Source organism: Phoenix dactylifera, chromosome 6 (genome assembly GCF_009389715.1).
Source record: "Phoenix dactylifera cultivar Barhee BC4 chromosome 6, palm_55x_up_171113_PBpolish2nd_filt_p, whole genome shotgun sequence".
Lineage (NCBI taxonomy): Eukaryota > Viridiplantae > Streptophyta > Magnoliopsida > Arecales > Arecaceae > Phoenix > Phoenix dactylifera.
The window spans coordinates 6,916,335-6,940,877 of NC_052397.1; the positions used below are offsets into that span (position 1 = coordinate 6,916,335).

A 24,543-nucleotide genomic window follows, 5' to 3' on the forward strand; every position below is an offset into this window, starting at 1 on the left:
ATGTTGATGAGGAGGTTGGAGGGATTGATTTTGCGGTGCGGTGGAGGTAGTGAAGGACTCGTGGGAATGATCTTGAGGGCGTAGAATTAAGTCCGGGAGTACTAGTATTGGACGGTGGGTAAATGAAGATCATATTGAGTCAGTATGATAATTGAAAGGACCCAATTAAAATTTTTAAGCCAAGAAGTTGTGAGCTGAAATCAGTCAAAAAAAATGTTCCGAAGTTAAAATATGAGACGTATGCAATTCTGCTCGAAGATGATTTGGCTATGGTAATTGGATTTAGAGATGCACCGCTTACATAGATGGTCGCCATCTTCTACTTTGGAATACTTGGGGTATAGCAATTGCTTTTTGGGCCCAACATGCTAATGGAGAGACTAATAAAACTGTAACTATTTTGAAGAAATATTTTTGGACCGACTGCGCCGTAATTTGCTATATTTTAACTTTTAGACCTATTTAAAATAGTTCCTAACTGTATCCTACCGCGGGCGAACATCGCCACCCTACAGCTCCACCGCAGGCGCACGTCGCCGCAGGAGGATGCCGCCACCCAAAAAAGCACCCCACGGTCGGCCGCCATAGGGACTTCGCTACAGCTCGCCTCCTCGGTCTCGTGGCTGGGACGCCGTGGTCCTGCGACTAGCAGAGGCCCGGCCACCCCGCGGCCGAGCCTAGCCGCTCCATGGGCCGACCGCGCACCACGGGTGGCATCGTGACGACCTGCAGAAGGATCACCGACCATGGGCGGTGGCGGCCACCGTGGGCAGCCATGGGTTCACCAAAAAAAAAGAAAAAAGAAACAGCCGGCGGCGTTGAGAAGAAGGAGATAGAGAGGGAGAGAGAGGGGAAGAGGCGGTAGGATGGAGGATTTTGGGAGAAAAAAAATATTAATAAAGGTATTTTGGTAAAAAAATAGTTTCTCAATAAAGCTGAAAATAGTATTTCGGAAAACTCGGAGCTTCTTCTAAAAAAACTATTTTTTAGTTTTCTGAAAAAGCTAAAACAGTTTTTCAAAAATTTTATCAAATATTTATTTTTTTTTTTATTTTTTTATTTTTTTTTTTTTTGGAGGAATTGGAAAGGCTCCTCGCCCTTCAAAATTTTCCAAAACGGGCATAGACAAACCTGATCACGTGCATTTCAGGTGCATACCCGCGACCTATCAATTGTCGCTTCCGAGTGATCGGATCCGGACCTTTATAAACCTTCAGTCCATGAGCCGCTCTGCCTTCCTCCCTCCCTCTCTCCCTCTCTCTGAGATTCCTTCCTTCGAAGCTCGCTCTCTCCTCTTCCCATGGAGACGGAGCTTATCCCGGTGGTCGACCTCCGCCTCCTCTCCCAGGCCGAGCTCAACACCCTTTCCCTCTCCTGTCCCAACGCCTTCGACCCCCACCGCTGCGACGATATCGTCGTCCCCAAGATCGACCGCTCCGTCTTCAATGAGAGCGCCGGCAGCCGCAAGCAGACCTACTCCCGCCTCCGCCTCGCCCCCCGCAAGCCCAACGGCCCCCCTTCTTCGTTCTCCTCCTCCTCCTCCATCGCCCGCCGCCGCCCCCGCGGCCACCTCTCCTCCTCCCCCCATTCCTTCTCCGCCACATCCGCCACCGACGGCACCAGCGCCGAGGATGACGACCCAGGACGCCGCAAGAATCAGCAGATCGTCTCCTTCCTCCGCCAGCTCTTCGCCCGTGAGGACTCCTCCGCACCCCCTCCCCAACTCCCATCCCAGTCTCAAACCAACCTAGCGCTAACCGTAGCCACCCCCATCTCCACCCACCGGAATCCCGACGCGGGTGATAGTAGTAGCAAGGCGTTGGTAGTGGTGGATGATAGGGATCGGGAGGTTCTGAATGCCAAGGGCGTGGCGGTGGATTTGGTCGGGTTGGGGGAAATGGTGGATCCTTTTGGGGAGAAGCTGAGGCGAAGGACGGCGGGGTTAAAGGCGGAGGAGGAACTGCTGCGGTTTTTGAGTGGCTTGGAAGGGCAGTGGGGGAACTGGAGGAAGAGGAGGAAGATCGTTGATGCGTCGGTGGTGGGGGATGACTTGCCAAGGGGATGGAAACTGCTTCTCGAGCTCAAGAGGAAGGACGGTGTGGCCGGGCTGAACTGCCGGCAATACGTTAGGTTGCTTCTAGCTTTCCTGCCTTCTTCTTCTTCTTCCTTTCTTATATTGTCGATTCATTTAATGCTCGAAATACATCTCATTCCAATTCTAATTCAATTTTTTTTTTTTGCATTGTACAGCGAACGATTTAAAGATCATGATCAAGTGCATTTGGATTGTCTCATGTCTTTTGATTGGTGTTTATCCCCACAACATCTCAATTTTCTTACATACAAAGTATTTACTTGTTACTAATAAAATCTAGCCACTGTTCTTCCTTGGATCCCTTATTTCACTCCGATAGTATCTTAAATTGGGATCGATGCAGTCTACTTTGATGATATAATTAATTATATCTTCTATGCTGGTGGCAGCAGAATTTTCTTGTATAATTAAAACTCTTTATGTTCTCCTGCATTTTGAAGCACTCTTCTTAAAACTATTTTGAGATTTTCTAATATTTTATGAGTTATATTTATATGAAGCATCAAAAAGTTTATTTTCTCATTCCTGGTCACTCCCTTCCATAGACAGATTGATTATGACTTCATTTCTTATTCTATCTTTTCTTAAATTACTATATATCTATCTCAAAATTTTTATTTTGGCTAAACCGTCTCATGCACATAATGTTTTCTAGCTGCCCAATATTCTGTACTATAAAACATGGTTGGTCATGAGGATGTACAATAAAATTTTTCTTTAAACTTGACAGGTATCCTGCGATAATATATTATACCAGTTGCACCTCTGAAAATAACTATATTAGGATCAAATATGTACACAAATATAGATGCACAAGAGAAAATATTTAGAATTTACTATATAATGATGTTAGATTTAGTAATTTTAGTAATTATACCCTGTAAATATGGCTAAAATGTACATATGGCCACAAGATTCCAAATACATTATGCGCAATCAGACATATCTATCCATCTTCTATTCATATAGAGACAAACACACCCACACACGCCTACCCACCCTCAAGCACATACTTGCATCGTACACTACGTACATACATGCAAGAATGCATGTACCACCATGAATATACAGTTTGTGTACATTCAATGAGTTGTGCACGAAAGATATAGGATAGTAATTATTTAATGTGCTATAAATGACCATAAAAATAGGTATAAGTTGGGAAACCTTTTGCATTTCCAAATATGCAATATCTTCTCATTATAAGAGTCACCATGTTTATAACTAATGTTGCTGAGGTTTCGGGTACCAGGTCCTGCACCCACCAAGAACATCATACACCTCCTCTAGTATACCTGTTCTTCAATTGCTTGACATTAACTTGATAGATAATAGTGAAAAGGAGCTCAAACTATGGAACAAGACCCTTAATGCTATTTTGCTTCTTCCTATATAATTTACCGCGACATTGTTATGGTATAATCAACATATTTATGAAAATGATTATTCTAACTTTTGTGGCACATCACAAACTCCCTTTGTCATTTGCTAAATGCAATGTCAATAAGTTGGAAGGGGAAGATAAGCTGGCTGGTTTGTGGATAAAGATTAAAATATGGCCTCCATCAAAAGATAAACAAAGAATCTTTTCAGCCATGGAACACAGGTGACCATGGAAATCCCAATTCTTTCCTAAATTTTATCCGCAAATTCTTTCCCTTGCAGCATCATTGCATGATTGCACAAGGTAAACAAGCTTTCCAATTACTTTTGCATGTTGAATAAAAGCTACATGCCTCTAACCTATATCACTTGTCCTTCTTGTATCCTTGGCACAGTCTTTTTAGTACCTTATCAATTGTAAGAGGAAAATATGACAAGCAAAAAGCAACCAATAAATATCTTTCATTTTCTTTGTATCTTGCATAATTGCAATTGCTGGAGATCAATTATTGCAAAGTCTAATGGTAGTTTTGACTTTTGAGGTTTTTGCTATGTGAAATCCACTCTCCAAAGGATTGGAACCATTTGATTGATATGTTCTCATCATTAGCATCTTTAAAGGCATCCTTCTGGTAATGTTTTATTTGAAGAGTCACTGTCATTGTACTTTTATGAACTGTGGCTTTAGAGATGTGCTATCCTAACATAAAATGAGTAGTTTTGTGTAGGGCTTGAATGTTGACCATGCCACTTTGCACATACCATGACAAGCCTATAAGTTATGAGTCATAGAGGTGGTGGGGCACTGCAAACTGCTTGGCATTGAATTCTGTCAAACTACCCTGATTTGGTGTGGATCAGCATGCCCCCTGCATCCCTCCCCCACTTTTTTGACTAATCTGAAGATTATGGAGGTAGGTGGGATTTAGTAAAAGTATGACTCAATAGCCAAACAACTTATGACCTAGGAAGCAACTGACTGAAATCGAATTTTTTTATATAAATATCATTTCGATCTTCATTTGCTTAAGATATTGCATGCATATAAGAAACTAACCCTTATTTGAGTCAATAAAAAAAATCAAACTCAAAATTCATTGAAATTAGAAGGCCAGCTTTAACTCATGAACAAATTCCATAATCGCTTTAAAATTTGATGTTGTTTCAGAGTAACAACTTTAAAATGGTAGGAAGTTTTTTATATAGTAATAACTCATAAATGTTATTATATCCAAACATTTCCATATCTGAAGGGTCGAGTACGAAAGGTCTTATATTTAGCATAGTTATTAAATCCAGACTAGAGACCGACTTGGCGAAGGGTCCAGGTCATCGGGTCATTGGTCTGACCACTGGGTCAATCAGTCAAACCAAGTTTGCACTAAAAATATTTAAAAATTGAAAAAACATAAAATAGAATTAGTATAAGAAAATATGTATAGTTATTGATAATTTTTTATGAAATAGTCTTTATAAATCACATGTATCAACACTCTATGCAATCCTTTAGTTATAATATTAGTAAAAAATGATCATGAATCATTTAATTTTATCAAAAATTGTTAAAATATATAATATAGGAAAATGCAGGATACTTGTCAACATTGTTTTATGATGAAAATAAAGTTTTGAAAATATCCAAAAGATAAAACAAGTATATATGTTTCTTTTTGTAAATTATATTTTTTTGTCATCCAAGCTTAAGTTGCATTTTTAAACGGTCCCTAAACTTCAAAAACTTCTACTTAGGTCCTTAGAGTGTCAATTGTTTTAATGTCATCCGTCCACCCAATTTCCGGCATCGGAAAGTTGCACGTGATGCACACGTGGTATTTTTTCCTTGCTGGCACCATTATCAACATAGGGGTGATGACATGGCATAACAAATGAAAATTTTTATTTTGATGTTGCGGCATATGGGTAATGATGTGGCATATGAATGATAATGTGGGATATGGGTTGGTGATGTGGCTCCGGACATGTGCCACAGTAAAAATTTCCATCCAAAAGTATCCAATCACTGAGTGCCACATCATCACCCATATATCGTATCATCACCCATATACCATAAATTATGCTTTTAGTCCGCCAAATTTCACAAATGCTTTTACATAGTCCTTATAGTTTAAAAATCTATAATTAGGTTCCTCAATTTTCAAGTTAGTATAGCCTTTTTGGTTGATTCTAGCCAGTTTCTAGCACCGAAAAGTTCTACGTGATGCATATGTGATGTTCGTTTCCTTACTAATGGGATAAGAGAGAGAGGCGGCGGGTCGCACGAGGAGGAGGAGGAAGGCCGCGCGATTACATGCTCGACTAGAGGGAGGCAATGATAGGCTCAACGATGGAGGAAGGGCGAGAGGACCCAATGGAGGAGGTTGGGGCAGAGCGGGCGTAGTGCCACGGCGAAGGCAGCAAAAGGAGGGTTGTGCCAAGATGCAGGAAGGCTGGGTCATCACGAGGGGGGGGGCTTGGTGATTGCCGAGGGTGGGGGGGTTCGGTTGTCACCGAGGCCGACAGAGGAGGAGAGGGCATGGGGGGGTGATGTCGAGGATGGAGAAGGACGACGAGGAGGAGAAGGGGGTTGGGTGCTGAAGATAGGGAAGAGGTTGAGAAAGAGGAGGGGGGCATATGGGTTCTAATTGGGGGTTATCGGGCATTCTTGATATTAGAAATTGGTCATAATCAACTTAAAAGGGCTACATTAAACCACACTTGAAAATCAAGGGACCTAATTAGAGTTTTTTAAATTATAGGATCGTTTAAAAATATTGGTGAAATTTAAGAGGACCAAAAGCATAATTTATGGTAGATAGGTGATGATGTGGTACATGGGTAATGACATGGCATATGGATGATGATGTGGCACTCAGCGATTGGAAGCTTTTGGAAAAACAATTCCACTGTGGCACGTGCTGTGTGCCATCTCATCACGCATATACCACGTCATCACCTATATGTTGCATCATCAAAATAAAAATTTCCACCTGTTATGCCACATCATCACTCATATGCTGACATTGGTGCCAACAAGAAAAAGAACGCCGCATGTGCATTACATGCAACTTTCCGATGTCGGAAATTGGCTCGAAGGATGACATTAAAACACAAGTGAAACTCTAAGGACCTAATTAGGGGTTTTGAAGTTTAGGGACCATGTAAAAATGCAACCTAAACTTGGAAGATTAAAAACATAATTTACCCAGAAAATTATGTCTTTTGGAAGTAACCGATTTCAAAGTTTCAAAATTTGTTTAAAATAGCTTCATCTAATGATTTGATAAGTATAACAAAGTATCCTGATTAAACAAAAGCAAGTGTTGGTGCTGTGGTTAAGAAGACCTACATTGAACCATAGATCAGTAGTTTGAAACCCACTTTAAACACCATTATTCAAGTGGGGAGAAGCAAAGGAGGGAGTGGGAGAGGAAGGGAGAGCGCGCGAGGTTGTGGTGCCCAATCCTTGCGAGATTAAATGGATACACAGTCCTGTTAGGGTATCAGACTGGCCAGGGGTCCGGTTCTCCAGTGTTTTGGTTTGACTGGCCTATCCTTTTCGAGTTGAATAACTATGATATTTAGTCTCTATACATGCCTTAATCTTTTTCAAATCTCAAACACCAATTCTTCTTTTTGTTATGAATGATTTTTGTCTATTTTTATGATGTATCGTCCTTGAAGAAATGTTAATGCATTGTTAGGATGTTGTATTTGCATAAATGACGCATTGCATTATATCCAGCATGGATACATGTCATCTTTTCTTGCATGGATACATGTCATCTTTTCTTGATTATATGACACTATATATTGCTTTAAATTTTTGTTTTAATGCATGAAATGACTTTTAACAAGACCAGGAAATGTTTAAAGTACACTATTCCCAAAAAGGGAAAAAAAAAAGCCCATGCCCATGCACAGGCCCATAATTATTAATGCCAAACCATGTCGACTGCTATTGCCATGACGCCTAGTGGGCTGGCCCATGCCAAGTGTTGGCATTACATGGCTTGTGGCACATGCTGTGCAGACCCCTGGTCGGCATGTACATGGCAAGCAATACCTAAATCCTTGATTCAGTCTTAAACGCTGATGATTTTTTTCCAGATATTGTACTTTTTTATTTGATGCTTTTTTCCAATTCCTGTTTGAGCCACGTTCTGATTCTACTTGTCTGGACTTAAGTTACAGGTTTGTAAGCCCTACCAATTCTTTTGCATAGGATGAGCTGCATGTCAAACTATTTTCAAGCTTTCCAAGTCAGTCTGACTATGCTGTTGAACTTCTCAAACATCTATCATTCCTGTGATGGTTAAGCTTATAGGTTATCTAGTCATGATTTATCTGGACATGGAAGAATAACAGATATATATAACCCTGCACTCTTCTTCATTTTCCTTCTCTCTCTTTGTGATTTATTGATAATAATGCCGCATAGAATTTCTGTATGCTATCTTTGTTGAAACATGTGCATTAATTTAATGTCTAGCTACTTCATGATGATTTATAGGAGATGATGTTTAATTATATGCTATCTTCTAGATTATCAATGCATTTCAGTTTGTGGTCAATTGATGAGTGTCTTACCTATAATTTCCTGTGTTTGTGAACACACATTTCCAGCCCAAATGGCAAGCAGTTTGTGTCTTGCAAAGAGGTTTCTTCATACATACTCTCCCTTATCAGCCACCCAAATGAAATGCGATCCGTTTCTGTTCGAAATGATGGGAGCACTCATGAACTTGATAAATCGACTCCTAGATCCGTAAGTCTAACAGATGATTCTGATATATTTGAACCAATTCAGCTTGACTTTTTTGGATTTATGTGATATGCAGCAGGCTACAGGTCTTGCCCATCAAGAAGACATTGTGAGGGAAAATCACAGCTTCTCTTCAGTTACCCCTATTGCTTCTTATTTAGACGATAATCAGAAGCAAGTTGTCTTATACAAGGTTGAGAAGCAGACATCGGATGATTTGAAAAATATTCTAGAATGTCATGCATGCCATCTAACATTTGCTGACAAGGACACAGATATGCAACACCAGTTGTTGTTTCATCAAAGGAGTGTGAAGCGGCGTAGACTTGGCAAATCCATTGGGGACGGTGTCATCGTAAAAGATGGTAAATATGAATGCCAGTTTTGTCACAAGACTTTTAGTGAGATACATCGCTACAATGGGCATATTGGGGCTCATGTGAGATACCAAGGTCTGAGTGCTGAAGGACTGCCAGATATTATGACAAGAAAGATATTTAATCCATCCCCCTTAGTTGCAGTACTATATGGTTTCTCAGAGACTAATTTGGCTAAAGAGAATGAAGAAACTTGTAATGCAAAATCTGCTGATGAACTTCATGTTGATTCCTCTGAGTGCAGAATTGAGACCAAGAATCCTGAAATTGATCATAATGCAAAGTCTGGTGGTAGTAAAACTACTGAAGTAGCCTGCACAAGCATCTCTGTTGATGACCAAAATAATGATCATAATTTGACTAATTACAAGTCTGATGAGATTGTTCGGGAAAGAAATATCACAGATGACAAATCTGCTGCATGCATGGATGCCATATCTCCTTTTGTTGTTGATGTAAACAATGTGGCACAAAATTGCTCACGTTTTACCACTCGAGAAGCATCTACAAGCAATTATGTTGATGATCAGCCGAACAATATTGATATGATTGATTATAAATGTAAAGTTGTTGAGGCTAGTAGTGTTGAGGATCTCAAATGTAATGACAGCCAGGGTAATGATAGTGATGGAGGTGGTTATATATTAGAGGATATCATCGAGTCTAGCAATACCAAAGATGTCAAGCCTGACACATGCTTGGATGCCGTGTTTTCCCCTCCTAAAAATGGGGACATTGCAACCTGTGAAACTATGACTGAAATTGGTCCTTCCTCCACGAGCATTTCTGTTGACAACGTTAATGATTATCATATGACTGGCCACAAATCTGAGGAGGTTGTTGACATTAATAATGCCGTGGGTGTTAAACCTACTAATAATGAAATCGATCTTTCTTCATGTACTATGATTCCAGATATTGGAAAATATGGCACTGATGAGAAAGTCAACTCAGAAAGACATTTGCTAACCATATCAGGTAATGAATCATCTTATGGGATTGAGACTTTTGCAAATGATATTCTTTCTAGCTCCATGGAAGAAAACATTCTTGATGAACCTGATACATCTGGCAATGGGTTGAAAACTGAATTTGCAGGTTGCCATTCATTTTCTGACAAAGAACCGGTTACTGGGAATATAATGCCTGATGAATTTAATGCTTCCTGTACTGACACTACTTTTGTCAATGGGCACACTGGGGTGATTGAGACTGATGCACATCGTATGTTTGATATTGACATGAACGAATCTGTGCTTGAAGAAATGGATAAACCTGGTAATGTGCTGGAAACTTGCTTTGTTACTAGCAATGCTGGATGCGAAGAGGTTGTTCTGAGCAATGTTGTTGCGAACAATGATCGAACAAACTCCCTGCAGGGTAATGTGGCTGGCACATCATCATGGGTACATTCAGCTGATGGTGTCCCAATCGTTGATATGATCCCAGAACAGGTAAAGTTATTTCAAGCCTAGATGATAGTTGGGGAGAAATACACTCAGTAACCTTCAAATTTAGAAAATTCTTATAATAGCATCACGTTACAAACGACTGTCTTGACTGCAAAACCTTTTCATCTCGATGGTTATAACTATAGTTTTTTCGAGCACCAGCCATGCAGGAGAATTTGTGACTTACATCAAATTGGAAATTAAGTGGAAGCCATTTAGAGGTTCTGTACTTACAATATAACAGTCCCAGTTATTTAGATTTGATACGTCTACTTGTGTTCCTTAAACCTCACAAAAGCATGCATGCACACTGGTATAACCGATGTACACCCGTAGGCTCTGTAATTGTCTAGATGATGCCCGTGCCGGAGATGTCCAACCAGCACACAAGTGAGGTACCGATGTGTTTCACAAATGCTAGAACTATTTTAGTTATTTACTCTTTTCTGTTCTAGTATTGCTAAAGTGGGAAGTAAGTTTAATTTAAAATTGTAGGACACTTTTTAACTCACTCTTTTTTTTTTCAGAAAAGTGCTTTTAAGTTCTGAGGATATAGAGATCAGTAGAGCTGGTGCTTTTCTACTGATAGTGTTTGCTTTCAATGAATAACCAGGAACATTTTGGTGAAGTGCTACTTGTAATGATCAATAAAACTTATGATTATTTGATGATTTACCATGCACATTTGCATATGCAACACGTACTTGTGATGGAGTCTAATCTGTTTTTCGTGCCTTGTAGTTCTATATAGAAGCACCCACGTGTTATGTCTTTTTTTATGTTGTCACTCTGCTAGTAAACTATGGCTCCACTTTTATGTGAACATGTCGGAATAGGTGAACTCGTTTTTGATGCAAGTTTACTTGTAATAATCAATAAAACTTATGATTATTTGATGATTTACCATGCACATTAGCATATGCAACACATACTTGTGATGGAATCTAATCTGTTTTTCGTGCCTTGTAGTTCTATATAGAAGCACCCACGTGTTATGTCTTCTTTATGTTGTCACTCTGCTAGTAAACTATGGCTCCACTTTTATGCGAACATGTCAGAATAGGTGAACTCGTCTTTGATGCAAGTTTACTTGTAATGATCAATAAAACTTATGATTATTTGATGATTTACCATGTACATTTGCATATGCAACACATACTTGTGATGGAATCTAATCTGTTTTTCGTGCCTTGTAGTTCTATATAGAAGCACCCACGTGTTATGTCTTTTTTTATGTGGTCACTCTGCTAGTAAACTATGGCTCCACTTTTATGTGAACATGTCGGAATAGGTGAACTCGTCTTTGATGCAAGTCTAGGTGCATATCTCATTGCATATAATGCCAAGCCTCTATTCATTTCCTGATTCTATCTTGTTTTCTTGATTAGTATCCCAACATGGAGCTGTGGGACCAACAATGCTATGCTTCATCTTCATGTGGAGCGTACTTTTTAGATTCAGTGGTCCTAAATAGGTGCACTGTCTTGGATTTTGCTTGTTGGTTCATCTCTATAATATATGCTTTTGTCGTGGAACTGACAATAAGATGTTCGCCAATCGGCAATTGCCCACTGCTTTTCATGATGTTACTTCGAACCTCCTTTAGCAGGAAAAATGAATATTACTGTCAGCAGGAAAAATGAATATTACTGTCAGAGTAGAAATACAATACCATTGTTACATTGCCTGCTTTCTTTGTTTTTCTGTTAAGCCTATGTTCCTTCTGGAGGATAATTTAGCACAAAAAAATGTTCTACTTTTATAGGTAGGATGATAGATATTGTCCTGGTTAAATAGGGCTTTTTTTTTTGGGGGGGGGGGGGAGGGGGGTGGTTTATAACAATCAATCAATAGGGCTTGTGATATATAATTTTTTTCGTCCATAAACGAAACTACCCCTCGCTCTTCCTCTTTTCCTCAGTTTCCGCTCTGAGTTCGACTCCTTTTCCTACCGGCAATCCGTTCCCACTCTGAGTTCTTTCCTATTTTCTCCTTGGACAAATTTGGCCACCGACATCCCTATTTTCTCTATTTTTTCACTGTTAATGTGTCCCATCATTGGAAGAGGAAATCATTTTGCTCTCCTGTTCATCGCTCTTCTGCTCTTTCCGTACTTTCCTAGTTTCCCACCCTTATCAGTCGAAGTATCTTTCCAATAGTGGCTTCGACTTTCTTCTTCCGTAATTCGTAGTTTCCCACTCCAATTTTTCAAGTTCGACTCTATTTTTCCACCATTTTTTGGTGGAGAATTGGGACTCTACGACATTCCGTCGTCGGCTCTTCCAGAAGCTTTTTGTTAATGCTGTCGCCTTTGCCCAACTCACCAAATATGTCAATCGTTACAACATAATTTTTTAAATTTTATATCAAACACCAAATTGTTATATAGTTTTCTATGTCATTTGTTTTAAAATTTAGAAATGGTCAAAATTTAAAAAATAATAGATAGAGAGGTTGAGATGGCGCATTTGACATATTTGTCATAAAAAAATCATGATAATCCTTCATTGATCGCTATTCAGTGCTATTCTGTTCTTTGTTACAATTATATAGATCATTCATTAATGCATGATGTTTTACTCAAATATGTTTTTCTAATTTTGAAATGATATTATTAAAATTTATCGTTTGAATATAATTTGTGATGCAGACATCTAAGATGGCTCTAATTCAGAGGAGAGGCAAAGCACCTTCTGTTGGCTTGAAGAATATGGTCAATGGAAGGTGCTACTTCAGTCACTTCGTCCATTTTACTGTCACCCTTGTCAAGTCTATGTCTCGGGAGCAAAAGGAAAGGGTGACCGGCACTCCATTTGGACACATGCTAGCTCTTCCATATATTAAGCAGAGTAGGCCAGTCCTAGACACATTGCTTTCCTTTTGGGATGATAAGAAGGAGGGATTTTGGTTTGGTAAAGTGTTAGTGCCTTTTGTAGGGAGTGATTTTGCACTCATCCTTGGTTTGAGTGCCACAGGCAATGAGGTCCAACTGCATAAGGAGGGAAGGGTTAAGTCTGACCTCATCACCCGATTTTTTGAGGGTGACCATAAAAAAGCTGATAGAGATGCAGTAAAAAATAAATTACAATATCTTGTTGGAAAGAGTGAAAAACAAGATGTAGAAGATTTCACCAAATTATGGGTTCTATATCTCTTTGTGACTATCCTCTTTCCATCCATACACTATTATATTCTTAAGGCATTATGTTCATATCTTGATGATTTAGACTGCTTAGGTTCATATAGTTGGGGTCTTGCCGTTTTTGCTTTTCTTCGCCAGCAGATACCTAGTCTAGCCGAGAGTGTGAGGACAAGGAACATCACCGGCAAGGGATCTACTAGGTATATGAATGGCTGCACTGTCGCTCTTGTGGTAAGCATTTTAATGTTTTTTTGTAATTCATTGTTGAGATATGTATTGACTTCAAATATGATGGTTATATTGGTTTTTGGCAGGCATGGGCTGTTGAGCATGCGAACAGCCTTCTGGGAAGCCACCGGCCACCGTTCATGTATCCACGTCTCCTGCGTTGGAGCAACGCCCCATTCCCTCGCAAGGTGGACGCGATCGCCAAAGTTATGAAAAACTTAAAAAGATTTCAGGTTTGAATGTTCATTTCTAACATCGCAACTATTTTAACTTGATGCAAAACTTAACTTTTCGCCAGCATTAGGTGATCGGAAAGCTAGAGCCTAGGGAGGAGGAGTTGCACCTTCTATCGCGAGGAAGGCCACAAGTGCGGGCTCCAATAGAGATGCGAGGAGATGAAATTTTGCAAAAGGGTGTGCACGATATAACTCAGGTCTCTGCATACTCTTATTTCCATTTGGTACACTTACAACCACTTGGTAGACATTTATTTCTATTTGGCACTGCCCCTCTTTTCAATTGGTACACAATTAAATGCATACACTAATTAGGATATTTGTGTTGTTTTAGTTTCCGTCATCCAGCCAAAATGAGCGACATCCAATGGAATGCCTAGAGACACGAATGAGAGTGATAGAGAGGTCCTTAATCGCACATGGCTTTAATTTAGAAGACCCTCAAACATTTGGGTATGCCGAAGGGAAGAATGCTCGAATGGTCCTGTTCAATAAAAGGCTGTCGAGAGTCGAGAAGATCCTCCGAGACGAGGGACTTTGATACCAACTTTTCATTCTATTTTTCTGTTCTCTTGTCCCACATCGGTGTGGCATATTGTCATCTGAACATCTCAATGGATAATGCAGCAATGGGTTAGGGTTCTTGATATCATGAGCTGAAATGAGAGAATGTAGGTTCAAGCATTCATTCATTATGAACATATCTAGCGGAAAAAAAAAAAGATTATAAATGTCATCTGCTACTTTCTTAATTGCCATAAAGAAGCATCATTTGCGATGCTAATCAAGCCCCACCTAATTTAATGTATTACAGTCTCTTACATTTTTAAGACTCGTGCATTCATGCCTTTTCTTTCTATAATCCGATTTTATCCTTAGCCTTTTATATATATATATATTATTTTCAACTATGTATTATAATATCTTTTTTATCATTTTTTATTAAAAACTAAAAATAAAACACTGCTGCGCATCACCTGGTAATAATGATCAATGCTCGGTTCACTCGAGATGCGGTGGAGACTGGTGCCGAACATGATTAGGTCCGTGGGTGATTGTCTTTCATATCACCCGGTGAAGTGAGCTGCGACTGGTTGTGGGTGATTGTCTTTGTCAACCAAGAGAAAAGAGATTTCACCAAACCATTCCAGAGTAAAACCATCCGTGTATGGATGGATACATAGTCATCCATGTACTGACTTGCCTCCTGCTATCGCTCGGCCACCTCGGTGCCTCTAAATTAAAAATAAACTAGAAACTATCAACCATCCTTTTGCTTTTGCTAGATCTCCGTATAATTTCTCCTACTATTGGTGGTCTGCTTCGCGGGGTCTAGTTTATAAGTACATGTAAAAACCACACTTTCCCAAACTCGTCAACGCTATCTGTCTCCGCGTGCAGACATCCTTCGTAGAGGACTCCTCCATTTCCAACCAATCAACCCGTCCTCTCTGGTCTTCTGTCAAGCCGCCTCCAGGTCTCCCATTCGCTCACCGTCCGATCAATATCCGACGGTCCCGATGCCATCCACACCATCTTATAAACCCGTGGCCCCCCTCCTTTCTTTTTCTCTCTTTGATATTTCTTCTGTGGGGTTGTACCAAAACAATCGACAGAGAAAAGAGAAAGGAAAACGAGGAAAGGAAAGGCAAGAAGAGACGAGGGGAAAAAAGAAGAAGATTTATTTGCAATTTTATTTATTTATTTATTTATTGATCGGTTCGTCGCCGTGGACGGGGAGAGCTCCCGACGCTAAAATGCGCGCATCGGGCTCCCCTGCTGTCCCGCGCCGCCTCCCCTCGATCTAGGGTTTCGATTGTAACCTATCTCTTTCTCTCGTCTCCTTCTCGATTTCTTCGCTTATTGTCGTTAATCATGGAGGGGAGGAGGGTTTCGAGGGCAGTGGCGGCGTTGTTGGTTCTTCTTCTGGTCGTCGTGGGGCCGGCGGCCGCCTCCGCCTCGGTCTGCCCTAGGGTTTCGGCCTGCCAGTCGATCCTGGGGCGGCCGGACTCGTGCCCGCGCCTGGCTTCTCCGGTACTCGGTGGTAATCTGATCGGCGTCATCGAGGTGAATACCTACCACAGCTAGTTAGGGTTTTCTTTAATTGTGGTTCTAGTCCGGAGAATCTCTTGAGGTGTCATAGATTGGTATGATTGCTGTAACAAAATATCCCCCCTCCAAAATTTGTTCTTTTTCACCTTTTCTTTTGGTATGAAAATAAATTTTTTTGGACAACGTCTATCTTTTATTTTTTGGTCTGGGGGGATTAATTTATTAACTGTTACATTTCGGTGGAGACTGAAGAGAAACGAATATCTTTGATTTCGTGAATTATTATACAAAAGCTAGCTTTCGATAAGAAAAGGTATTCTTTTGAGATATTAGGAATTTTGAGATATCTTTTCCTGACATATTAGTTATTATACTCATGGTAAGAACGGTAAGATCATGAAAACAAACTCTATATGTGACATTAGCTAGCAAAAATAGTTTCTTAGTTGGATACACAAGAAAGGAGCTTGTCTTGTGTGTGGGAGTTTGGTTGGAGATATTAATCCAGGGAGAAAAAAAAAGGGTCAGAGAGGGCATTATGATATAAGTTTATCGTCTAATTATGGGGAAGTGGATGTTGAATTGGATATCATGTATCTATAACTGAAGGATGTTTGCTTGGATATTTAGAACCTCGTTGTCTTTATGGTGCGACTCGTGTTTCAAAATGCCTAAAAAAAGACATTGAAGAATAGGATCAAGACTTTGGGAAGAGGACTTTCATGCTTATACTTCAGATTCTGGTCAATCGGTGGTGAAGTCAAATTGTTTTGTTTTGATTTTTTCTCTCAATGTTTTTAGGATGATAAAGTCTATCAAGATGAAAAAGATGTTGATTGGAGAGAATCTTTGGGAAATCCTAATTTTCTTTGTGCATGCAAAATACTTATCAGGGTGCTCTTTTTACCAATTTATGCTCATTATTCTTGAGGGGCTGCCTGCGACTTTTGACCATATATACCTTCCATTATGTCAAGACAGCTTTATATCATCTTGTAGTTGGTGGATGGCTGTGGCAATTTCCCTTTTAATCTCCATATCTTGCTTACGAGTTCCAACACTCCTAGGTCTCATAATTACATGCCAGCACACCATCTTAATTTTTTTTAAAAATGTTAACTATTAACAGAAGTGGGTCCCACTATTTTAAAATCTTTTTTTAATTGAGATCCCATGCGAAGCCAGTGTAATTCCATTGTCACTTCTTTCTGCTCTTGCCTAGGGACATGCATGGGGTTAGAGAGCAGGTTCTAAGATGTGTGAAACAGGTCCATCTATCCAAGTGTCTGGAAGAATCCGAAACTAGAATCTTCTAAAATTCAGCCATGGGAATGTGTATATTATATATTCATCTTTAAATATGTATTCGCGTATGATGAGTAGTGAGCTAGATCTAGGCTCTTTAAAGTTCATCAAGTTTGGTAAAGTGGTTGTTAATTATTATTTTTAGACTTGATATATTTCATTTGTGAGTGCCAAAAGTAGGCATATAACCATGATTTCATCATGATTTGATGGTATGAAGTGTCAAGGAGTGTCATGGAATGTCCCAAGCGTCCAACAAGTCAAAAAACCTAAAATTTGGAGTGTCCAAGGAACACTAGTGGGTTCCTGTTTCTCCTTATCTGATTAGGGAGTTGAAACAAGATAATGATTTGGACTTGGAGTCTTTTTTTTCCCTCAAAGAAAAAAGAATTTGAGGCCATAACCCTAAGTCTGGCCACAAATGTTATATATAGTAAGACGATTAGATAGCTTTAATATATCTTCTTTTTTTTTGGGTGTCATTAGTTTTCCTAGTGGATTCGCTTGTTTCCTTTCACTTGTTGTTCTTAGACAATTCAATGTAATTATACATTCAATGGTGTCAGAGTTTTAGCTAACTGATTTGGACTTGCTCTGATGTTGTTTTAGTGAGGATCTTTTGGACTTGCTAAAATAAGCATTTATGTTAAGTTTATTTTCTGAACTTTTTCCATGGAATTGCAGCACAATTGTTTAGTGAACTGAAGGAAATGGACAAGAACATAGCATGCATATGATGGAACTAAAGGCTTACTCAGATAAACATTCTTTTAATTTATTTTTCTTTTTGAATGTGCGATAACACATGTACTGGTGTGGTGAGAACAATTGCATTTTTGGCATGGTCTGATATAGTAGAATGCCATAGACTCTAAAGAAGTAACTAGAATGGCATGAACATGTGTATTGAGGACTTGAGGAGGTGCCTGTAAGGGGAGCTGCTCGAGTTTGTTTTATCAATTTATGAAGAGGAGAAGAAGATGCTAGCGATCTGGAAGAAAGTTGGGAAAATGGACTGAAAAAGCTCACAGTATCTCTAGTACTAGCACATAGTGGAAGTTTTTGACAAATGAAGATTCATAATGCTTTCCCTAAAAGATTAGATCTAGGCTTGTGGTTGCAATTGTGGTTGTCGGCTAAGTTATTAAACATCAAATGTTTATTAAAAAATTCGAAGTATGAGATTCATACTTGAGTCAGAAAATTCCGATTTTGTTATTATTATACTATAGCATTCTTTGGTTCGAATCAGGATTTAGATTGTGGTATGAATTTGTTTTATGTCATACAATATTCACTCTGTTGTATGGTTATGAGCTCAACACAAGAGATGTGCAATAATATGCACCATTTGATATTACAATTTGGCATGTACCATGACATGTCATAGCAGTATTCTGGCATATTATTATGTAAGAGTTTGGAACTTGACTACTTGCAGGTTGGTTATTATTTTCCTTTTGCAAACATCTCCAGTACTCTTTTAACTTTTTTTATGTAACTTTTTTATCCAATATGATGTTAATCCATGTTTGTTATTGGTACACCTTTCCGTATAAAGGTGTAAGGATTATGTTGAGAACTTCTTTATCAAAGGAAATTGCATTTCCCATTGGGCATAAAGATGCTAGTTTTTTCTAGAAGGGTTAGAGTCTTGGATGAACACTTGAGTCTTGAGGTATGTCTACTTGTCACAAAGTATAATGAGAGTTCACTTGAACTGAGTTTTCCTAGTGTAGCTTAGTATTCTTTTAGCATATGTTTAGTTATGATGTGTTTCTTGCCATGCAGTTTCATGCAAGGTCGAAGGAACCGGTACCGGACACCGGTCCGGTTCTCCGGCGGGACGACTCGGTACGGGCCGTGCCGGGCTTGTACCGAAAGAGAAACCATGGGAGAGAGGAAAAGAGAGAGAGAGCAAGCGAGGAGGGAGAGAGAGAGAGGGCGGGATGCCGGCGAAGTGCCGACTAAGGCTGGAGGAGGCCATCGGAGGCTGGCCTCGGCCGTGGGTAACGAGGCTGCCGTCGCTGCTCCTGTTTCGAATGAAACAGGGTTCGGCCACGGCCTTAAAAAAATTTTGCGATTTTTAAGTGAAGTCGGCAGCCTTAAAAAAATTTCGTGATTTTTAAGGGAAGTCGCAAAATCTTGCCGACTTCACTTAAAAATCGCAAAATTTTTTAAGGCTGCGACCGGACCCCATTTCGTTGGAAACAGAGGCAGCGGCTGCGACCTCGCTACCCGCAGCCTTCGCCGGCGTCACGCTCTCTCTCCCTCCCTCCCTACCCCGCTAGCTCTCTCTTTCTTTCTCTAGCTCCGGCAACGCATTTCGTTGCCGGAACCGTACTGGTAAGCCACCGGTACGGCTCGGGACGGCTGGAACCATTCGATTCGGGACGATTCCGCCGACCCTGGTTTCATGAGCTAGTTACCAGTTGCTGTTGGTTCTTGTTGGTTTTTATAGATAAGGCTATGACGAGTGCATTGTGTTGTTTTGGAGGATTTTGGCCAGTTTACATGGACCAATCTGTATTGGCTCTTACTGATCGAGTTGGCTTGTGAACCGGTTGTACCAGGCCATTTTGGTGCTTAACTTGGAAAGTCATCTTCTGTAGATGTTTAGAATTAGTTTCGGAGCAGTATGTGAGTTTCTCTTTTTCTTTCAACATCCAAAAAGTGAGAAGGAAAAAAGAAAAAGAAGGATTCTTATGGAATGTAATTACTTTTCTTTACTAAAAAAGGCTCTTATGTTCAGGAAACATAAGCACAATGGCTATGTTTCATTAGCTATAGTTTAAAGAAAAATCAAAAACAGTTTCTATTCTCAGAAAAGTTGTTCTAGTTGCTTCTAATTTTCTTTTTAAAATATTTTTCTTCGATTATTTTTAATTATTATTTTTTAATTGAGTTGGTCCCTATTTGGCATGAGCACTTTGCTCAATAGGTGATCTATTGTATTAGTAACTATTTAGTTATACCAAATACTGTTTCTGTGCATGCGCACTTGGGTGGCGGGAGTTTTTGTTTTTTTGGGGGAGAGGGGGATGCAAAAGTATTATGCATTGGATTAGTTGTTTGTGAATAGAAGTAGACACAGAATACCTGTGTGATTTCATTCAAGAGATATTTTGTGCAAGTTCTGCGGCATCTTGAAATTAGGATCAGAGGGACATTATTGTACATGAAGCCTTGTAACCTTGAATCTTGACAGACTACTTATGCTTTCTACCTTAGGAGAGTCTAACCCATTAATGTTGCATTCTTGTTTAGGATTCATGGCTTATTCACTAGGAGCTTGGTTACCAGATCTTTTAACCTGTTTAACTTTCGTTGTTAATATTTTGGTTTGCTAGGGACTTTGTGGATTGATGTGAGTCAAAATAGAAATCAGTACTTGAACTTAAATTGCTACCACGTCTATTCTAGGGTCTATTGTACAATTATCTTACTAATATTTGTATCTGATTCCCTTGCTTCAGGCTTTCCAGCTACTGACTGTCATTTTAATGGCATAATTTATCATGCATGAGTCTATTTTAAGCTTCTAAATGTTTGTTTCTAAATGAACTTCTGGTCTCAGAACTTCCAATTGCAAATATTTGCTGATTTAGTCATACTGATGCCAAATTATTGGATTGGAGTCTGGCAAGGGTTTGGTGTACCCATATCAGTAATAGTTGATTTCTTGATATGACTGAATGGTTCGATCACATTAATGAATCCTAGTTAAATTGTCCTGATTGCTAGATCAGTTTGCAAGCAGCAGGTTTTGCACATGTATCAGACATAGTTGCTTTCTAGATATGACTGAATGGTTTCATCACATTAAAGAACCCGATTTAAATTATCCTTAACTTCTCGATAAATTTGCAAGCAACATATATATGCAGGGAGAACCATATTTATAGAAGTGGCAATTATCGTACTGGAACACGAAAGAATTTTATCTTGTTTTCTGTTTTGGCTTCCCTTAGTATGTGATCATAGATTTCATATTTTGAGTGTAAGCAGTTTATTTTGATGTTTTGATTAAAGCATGAAGTCCCCTAGGTCAAATTCTATCTTCTTTCTGTGAGATCACAAATTAAATTGCACACCCAAAATACTACTTATTAAATGTGTACTATTCAAATGACTGAGTTGCGTGGACTTCGGCAATGAAGTGGGCATTGCAGTGTTGGTGGTAGAATCGGTTCTGGAGAAGGCATGTTAATTGGAATGAAAATTCCTTGTCCGCATAATGAATTTGTATTAAAGATTGACGGAGTACTCATTGAGGGAATATGTTCTTATGGCACTTCTCTGCAGGATCTCCATTCTTGTTTCCAGATTTGCAGCGTACAGTCTTTCCATTGCTTCTGATTGCAATGTTTGAGGACATGATCAATGAAATGTGAGAAAAGGTTCATTAATATCTTCAAGATCATTGAACAAGAAAATTTGTCTTTCAAGAAAATGTTATCTTATGATAATTGTATCTCCATGAGTTTAGGTATTTAACTCTTATGACATCTCAGTTTTAAGAAAAGGTCAATGTATTAAAAGTTACAGAAAATCTTTCTTTGTTTGCATAGCAGAACTTAGGCAGGTATCAGGTATTTTAGTACAAGGAATATATAAATGGATCAATTTATGACTTCCCTTTTTGTATTGGGTGTTCTCTGAAAGAATGTTAGATAGGGTGGCTGGGAGTTCGTTTGCTATTTTAAGCATGTGGTTACAAAGTTCAAGGATAATTTAGGCAACTTAGAAGAGTCTTGATTGCTTGTAGACGGGGAGATCATTGCAATGCATCTATTCTACTGAAGGATGTTTTCCATGTTTATGGTTTCTTACTAATCCCTTAAAAGGTGATATCCCAGGTTGAGCAACAACATCTAGGGACATTATAGTTTTTCTGGTGAGAATGGATAAGGTTCTTGCTGATGACCTTAAAGATATCTAGGAATTTAATCTTGCTGCTCCCTGACCATTTTGTGATTCTTCAGCAGGTTGGTTTATCTTCTTGCATCATGTCTTGTATGACAGTCCGAAAAATGTTCTTCAGCTAGCTGATGTAACCCTTGCATTACTGGAAAGACTACTTATTGATCACTGGCTTTCATCACTAAGACAGTTCTTTAGAAATTTGGACCACACATATTGGGTCTAGAAGAACCACAATACGGCCAAAAAAAAAAGATTTCTGCTTGCTTTCTTGAGACAAGATCAATGCCCTCTGGAAGGCTTTTGTTTTGGTCAAGTTTGTTGATGCTCCTTTTGTGACTTCTTGAAAATGTCGAGAGTTTTCTTATCAATGCAGATTGTAGATTGATATTGTTATTTAACTCCTCTTAAGTGATTTCTTGCTCTTGTGCTTGGTATATTGTTTATAGTCTGCCTCAAGCTATCACAATTTTCTCCTGCTTTTTAGAAGGCTGATGCTGTTCTGGCTCATCATCAATGTATGGGTGCTGTGCCGCTCTGTCCCTGCATTTGCTGTTTGTCTTTTCTGCTACCAACTCCATATGGATTTTGGTTGCTGGTTGATGTTTTTTTTGGGTGTTATACTTGTTCATGCCACTTTTTGATTAAATGGTCCGAATGCATGGCCCCTTATTTCATCTAGTTGTTTTGCCCATTTCACATTTTCATATTCTAAATAACAGTTTCTGACCATTGCAGTTTTCTTTTTATGCTTCATAGAACTCTGATGCACTCCATGGGTGACTTTTTATTTCTCTTCTTAGGGAGATGAGGTGGTATTGCAGAGGGCACTGAATATAGTGTACAGGAAGAGGGAGGACTATATAGCTATGCTCTTTTATGCTCCATGGTGTCCTTTCTCTAGAATTTGCCGGCCAAATTTCCAGGTTTTATCTTCCTTGTTTCCGACCATTCGTCATTTTGCATTTGAAGAATCTGTCATCAGATCGAGGTGTGTGTTGAAAATTTATTCATCATTCGATTTTCACCATTTATTTGCATGTGGGCCCCTATTAACCACTAAAATTTATGATTTGCAGCATACTCTCTAGGTATGGTGTTCATGGTTTCCCAACTCTTTTCCTCTTAAATTCTACAATGCGAGTGCGGTATCGTGGATCACGAAATATTACTTCCCTAGTTGCTTTCTACAATGATGTTACAGGTGAGTCAGCTGACAGACTTTTTGGTCATAATTACAATTTACCTCATCCTTCTGCATAAGAAAGTGCTTTCCTCCCTAGGATGTCGTCAACATGGCCATAAACCAGGGTTTTTAAGGAAATGGAAGGGGCAAAATTGGCAATCTAGCCCCAAATAACAAACAAACCCCACCTATTGCACCGACAACTAGGTTTAAACCGAATTTAGGGAGGTTCTCGTGAAACTGTTGCAGCACTCTTCGTTAGATTATTTACTTCATCTGTTTCATCATACAGTCCATTGGCTCTAGTTATCTTGAAACATCATAATGGATTCTCTAGGTCAACATGGATTGATACTAAAAAGAGCTGCTTACATTTGGGCCTTCAATTTGCATTATAGTTTCAAACATATCTGCTATTGTCATCTATGTGTGTACGTGTTTAATATGGCCGCACCATGGAAGTTATAAAATAAATAATGCATAATAATTTTGAAATTGGCTTTTCTTCCTTCCAAATTTCTTATGATGCAATAATTTTGTTTTCCATATGATCTGGTATAGGTGCTAATCCCGCGGTGCTAGATCCAATACCGGTGGAGAAAATTGTGGACCCATCAACTGATACTGAACTCAAGGAAGATAATGAACAAGAAAATTGCCCATTCTCATGGGGAAGGTCACCAGAGAAACTGCTTCAACAGGATACATATCTGGTGCTGGCCTGGTCCTTTGTGCTAATGAGATTGCTTTATATCCTTCTTCCAAAACTAAATGCCTGTGTCAAGCGGGCGTGGAGGCGGCATATGCAGTATGCGAGTTTGATGAGCTTGCAAGATCGTTCACAGGCTTATGTTGACCATGTTAAACAAGGTTTCAACAGATTGAATCCATGCAAAAGAGGGAATTTGCAGGAAGGAGCAATGAATGCGAAAGTATGGGCTTCCAAGTCACTGGCATCAGTCTCCATTGGTGAGCCGAGTTCTGGAAGAGCATACTCTGCAGGCGACAGGAGATAAAGATAATACGGTGTTGCCTTCTCAACATCGTCCGTGTAGCAGACAGGATACACTAAACGGATATCCAGCTTGTTTTCATTTTCAAATTGTGAGGCGTTGCGATAATTCTGGCAACATCCTATCCTTGGGATGGAGCTCATTTAAAGTTCCAACTGTTGACCTTTTCTATATCATAAATTTTACTACTTAATGTTATTGAAGATATACCCCTTCTGTCTTGTTGTACTCGCTGTTAGCTGCTGCTCCACTCTGGTTACATCAAAGTGATGTAAAATGCTATAAATTATCATCAAAAGTTGATGTAATATAAGCAGTCCTTGATATGTTCCTGAGCTAAATACTACAATAAAGACATGAAGGTTATAATCCATAGCTAGCTTATTCATC

General features: G+C 39.4%; 1 protein-coding gene across 10 annotated transcripts; it reads left to right on the forward strand.

Annotated features, from left to right (window-relative positions):
• Nucleotides 1–1,244: 1,244 nt before the first annotated feature.
• Nucleotides 1,245–24,524, forward strand: LOC120111032. 10 transcript variants are annotated; one of them, XM_039127322.1, is made up of 11 exons: nt 1,259–2,130; nt 2,251–2,307; nt 8,102–8,243; nt 8,317–9,595; nt 9,716–10,071; nt 12,719–13,441; nt 13,525–13,671; nt 13,743–13,871; nt 22,758–22,945; nt 23,034–23,158; nt 23,702–24,524. In XM_039127322.1, the coding sequence occupies exons 1-11, from the start codon at nt 1,301–1,303 to the stop codon at nt 24,154–24,156; spliced, it is 4,431 nt and encodes a 1,476-aa protein (XP_038983250.1). In that variant the 5' UTR covers nt 1,259–1,300; the 3' UTR covers nt 24,157–24,524. The 10 variants fall into 10 exon arrangements, 9 of the variants coding, with proteins under 9 accessions (XP_038983251.1, XP_038983252.1, XP_038983254.1 ...); XM_039127318.1 differs by having other exon boundaries at nt 1,258–2,130; nt 8,317–10,071; XM_039127320.1 differs by having other exon boundaries at nt 1,258–2,130; nt 8,317–10,071; nt 13,525–13,626.
• Nucleotides 24,525–24,543: the final 19 nt, after the last annotated feature.

What these genes read in the sequence shown, in the direction of transcription:
- LOC120111032 (XM_039127318.1), top strand. Translation starts at nt 1,301, where the DNA reads ATGGAGACGGAGCTTATCCCGGTGGTCGACCTCCGCCTCCTCTCCCAG. An exon ending in TGTCTCATGTCTTTTGATTG is followed by an intron (nt 2,308 to 8,101) that starts GTGTTTATCCCC and finishes ACACATTTCCAG; the next exon opens with CCCAAATGGCAAGCAGTTTG. An exon ending in TTTCTACAATGATGTTACAG is followed by an intron (nt 23,159 to 23,701) that starts GTGAGTCAGCTG and finishes GATCTGGTATAG; the next exon opens with GTGCTAATCCCGCGGTGCTA.